The following is a 4,422-nucleotide window of genomic DNA, read 5'->3' as shown; positions in this document are numbered from 1 at the left end:
TTTTAGCGCGTAGGACTTTTGGTTATTTTCTATAATATCGTATATGCATATAGTATTTTATCGTTTTTTTATACGGTGGCTAAAAATAGTGACTGAAATTAATATATAAATAATATTTTTATAAAAATATATATCAGTAAATAATTAATTGATTTTATTTATTAACAATCTGCTAGTGTGTCACCAAAACAAAAGGAAAAAAAAAATAAAATAAAATAAAGCAGCAAAAAGAAAAGAAGACAGGGCTGTTGTAAGTGTTAAACCCTAACCACCAAAAGTCTTAAGCCTCAGAGTGCTGTCCTCCCCCATTTTTGGCTGCTGCATCCAACTATTCCTCACTTCACTCGTTCACTCTCGACACTAAAACCCACTCTCGACAATCTCCAATTTCCAATCCCAAATCTCATATCCATGGGTTTCCTCTCAAATTCCAAGCTTCTCCAATGGAGACCCACTCTCATCATCCCCAAACTACCCTTCCCCCGCTTCTCCTCCACTTCCACCGCCGAGCCTCTCTCCGAGCCCGACGACCACCACCACCACCCACCTCCTCCTCCTCCACCTCCAGGCGCCACCTCCTCCGAACCACAAAACCCATCCACCCAACCCGATACACCACTCCCAGCAAACAAAGCCCATCAGCAATCCCCGGAAAAGCCCGAAACAATAATCATCAGGATGATTAGCAACCGGGCCTGGACCACCCGCCTCCAGAACTCGATTCGCTCAGTGGCCCCACACATGGATTCTTCTCTCGTCTGGAACATCCTCCATGGCACCTCCTCTTCCCCCGACCAGGCCCTCCGCTTCTTCCGATGGGTCGAGCGGGCCGGGCTCTTCGTCCACGACGCAGGCACCACACTCAAGATGGTGCAGATCCTTGGCCGCTTCTCGAAGCTCAACCATGCTCGCTTGATTGTCCTCGACGCCCCCAAGAAAGGCCTCCCCTGCTCCGAGGACATGTTTGTTTCCCTTATCGACGCCTACGGCCGCGCCGGCATCGTTCAGGAATCCGTTAGGATCTTCCAGAAGATGAAGGAACTGGGCGTCGACCGCACCGTGAAGTCCTACGATGCGCTTTTCAAGGTCATTCTCCGCCGCGGACGGTATATGATGGCGAAAAGGTACTACAATGCTATGCTTCGGGAAGGCATCGAGCCTACCCGGCATACTTACCATTTGCTGCTTTGGGGTATGTTCTTGTCTTTGAGATTGGATTCTGCAATTAGATTTTATGATGAAATGAAGAGTAGGGATATTTTACCTGATGTTGTTACTTATAACACTATGATTAATGGGTATTTCCGGTTTAAGAATGTTGACGAGGCGGAGAAGTTGTTTGCGGAGATGAAGGGGAGGGGAGATACTGTGCCCAATGTGATTAGTTATACTACTATGTTGAAAGGGTATGTAGGGGCAGGGCGGGTTGATGATGCCGCGAGGATTTTCGAGGAGATGAAGTCTTGTGGTGTTAAGCCGAATGCCGTTACCTTCACTACACTGTTGCCTGCGCTTTGTGATGCTGGGAAAGCAGCCGAGGCAAAGAATGTGTTGCGGGAGATGGTGGATAGGTATATTGCCCCCAAGGATAATTCCATCTTCATGAAACTGCTGAGTTGCCAGTGTGAGTGCGGTGACTTGGACGCAGCTGGGGATGTGCTGAAAGGGATGATAAGGTTGAGCATTCCGACAGAGGCTGGTCACTACGGTGTCTTGATTGAGAATTTCTGCAAGGCCAACGTGTATGACAAGGCAGTGAAATTGTTGGACAAGTTAATTGAGAAGGAAATTATCTTGAGACCGCAGAGTTCTTTTGATATGGAACCTAGTGCTTATAACCTGATGATTAAGTATCTTTGTGAAAATGGCCAGACAGCTAAAGCAGAAACGTTTTTCCGCCAGTTAATGAAAAAGGGTGTGCAGGATTCAGTTTCTTTTAATAATCTGATCCACGGGCACTCGAAAGAAGGAAATCCTGATTCTGCTTTTGAAATTTTAAAGATCATGGGGAGGAGAGGGGTTGCAAGAGATGCAGATTCCTACAGGTTACTTATCGAGAGTTACCTGAGAAATGGTGAACCAGCTGATGCTAAGACAGCTTTGGATAGCATGCTCGAAAGTGGACATGTACCGGAGTCAACTCTTTTTAGATCAGTTATGGAGAGTTTGTTTGAAGATGGCAGGGTCCAAACGGCTAGCAGAGTAATGAAATGTATGGTGGAGAAGGAAATCAAGGAGAATATGGATTTGGTTTCTAAAATTTTGGAGGCTCTTCTCATGAGAGGTCATGTCGAAGAAGCACTGGGCCGTATTGAGTTACTGAATCAAAATGGATTCGAGCCTGATTTAGACCACCTACTATCTGTTCTTTGTGAGAAAGAAAAGACAATTGCTGCTCTCAAACTGTTTGATTTTGCTCTTGAGAGAGACTATATTGTAGGCTTTTCAATTTATGATAAGGTTTTAGATGCTCTCTTGGCAGCGGGGAAGACTCTCAATGCATATTCCATCTTGTGTAAAATTTTGGAGAAAAGAGGCGGAACAGATTGGAGTAGCCGTGATGAGCTGATCAAGAGCCTTAATCGAGAGGGGAACACAAAGCAAGCGGATATTTTATCGAGAATGATCAAGGGGACAGAGGGAAGTCCCCTAAAGAGAGAAGGAAAGAAGAAATTTGCTCCAGCTACATAATTTGGTCCGTCTTATTTTTCTTTTTTGGTTTTAGAGTTGAGAAGTATTACAGGGTTATATCTTGATCCTAATCAGTTGTATTTTTTTTTAGAATTCAAGAATTGTTCTTTATTCTGATCCAAAATTGCTATTCCTTTTGACTAACTCTGTAGTCTCATGTATCATAATAAATGACATTACTTCCTTTTATACAAATTTATTATATAAAAGTATAAAACTGCAATATTCCTGAGAAGAAATGTGCTGCGCTAGGTTGGTATATGAATAGGTACGAAACTACTGATACTGCTCATCTGTATGTTGATCTATTTCCCTATATTGTTTCTGCTCAGCACTTCATCCAGCGATTAGGATGCAAGTAGTTATTGTTTGTCGACTTTGGTAGTTTGATTTCGATATGTAACAATGGCTCTATATACTATTTGAATTTGTGCTATGCCCAGGACTTCATTGTCACTATAAGTTCAAATTCAAAGCATCGCCGATTGTTGTTTTGCGCTGCTTGATTGCCCTTTTTGATTGCTTGAACTTTGCATGTATCTTATAAATAATTATTCCAATATTTTTGTAAAAATTAGATAAATATATACGGTATTTGTCATTAATGAAAAATAATGGTACGCTTCGGTGAACAGAGTTAATCTTTATGAGACCACAATATAATATAGGTTTAATTATCTTTTTCGTCTTTATAGTTTTATCAAATTTATAATTAGATTCTTATAATTTTTACTTTTCAATTGGATCTGTTGTTTTTAACTTTATAATTAATTCTTTTCCGTCTCAAAAACATTAAAAATAATAGAATATTTCTTCCAAAAAACATGTAGTTGATCTAATTAGGTTATTAATTATGGATATATTCAATTTGCAGAAAAATATTCCGTTAGCTCATATTTTTTTAACATTAGTAAGGATCTAATTACAAAATTAAAATATAAGGCCCAATTGACAGAAAAAAAAAAAGTATAAGAATCTAATTACAAATTTGGTGAAATTATAAAGGCTAACAAAATAATTAAACCTATAATATATTTGGTTCCATGATATTTTGTCAAAAATTAAATCTCTTGAAAGATAAATTGATGGTCAATTCCAAAAAAAGTAAAACCCCTCCCCGGTCCCTGACCATTTACAAATTGACCTGGCGCCCCCTCACCATTAGAAATTAACAACACAGTCCTTAATCATTCTCTCCGTGTGACCAAAAAGACCCTCTTACTGGTACTTCCGGTTAAGAGGGTCCTTTCGGTCACACGGAGAGAATGGATAAGGACTGTGTTGTTATTTTTTAATGATGAGGGGACCGAGGAGGGATTTTACTTAAAATTGGAAAATAAATATAAAAAAAAGCATTGCTTTAAGTTTTGCATCTAATGCATTCTACCATATTTTACATTTGGACGGAGAGCAAACAACGTTAAACTTAATAGATAGCACGAAATCATTAACAACGAGACTTAACACAAAAGTGATCATTATTTGGGTTGATTAAGCATTATTATGTCTTGGATTTAGGGTTTTAAGAACGACATGTATGTTCTATATTGTTCTATATTGTTGAACCTAAAAAAAAAGTTAGTTCAAGATTATTATTCCATACAACTTTTTCTAGAAAAATTAAACTGCTTTTCTTATTAGTGGAATTAAATTCATCAACCATAATTTTAATAGTAGGGTTACACGTAGAGACTAAATATTCTTTTTAGATTTTTAGAAGCGATATTTGTT

At 39.2% G+C, this 4,422-nt stretch overlaps 1 protein-coding gene across 1 annotated transcript; it reads left to right on the top strand.

The window, feature by feature from the left end:
- The first annotated feature begins 241 nt into the window (after positions 1-241).
- On the top strand, positions 242-2,930 carry LOC148544338 (Tetratricopeptide repeat (TPR)-like superfamily protein). The gene has a single exon (XM_088499803.1). The coding sequence runs from the start codon at positions 412-414 to the stop codon at positions 2,689-2,691; it is 2,280 nt and encodes a 759-aa protein (XP_088355929.1). The 5' UTR covers positions 242-411; the 3' UTR covers positions 2,692-2,930.
- Positions 2,931-4,422: the final 1,492 nt, after the last annotated feature.

This window comes from Arachis ipaensis, chromosome B9 (genome assembly GCF_059453495.1).
Source record: "Arachis ipaensis isolate K30076 ecotype BB chromosome B9, ASM5945349v1, whole genome shotgun sequence".
Taxonomy (NCBI): domain Eukaryota; kingdom Viridiplantae; phylum Streptophyta; class Magnoliopsida; order Fabales; family Fabaceae; genus Arachis; species Arachis ipaensis.
The sequence above is the reverse complement of the archived record's forward strand: the minus strand, read 5'-3'. Positions and strand labels throughout refer to the sequence as shown.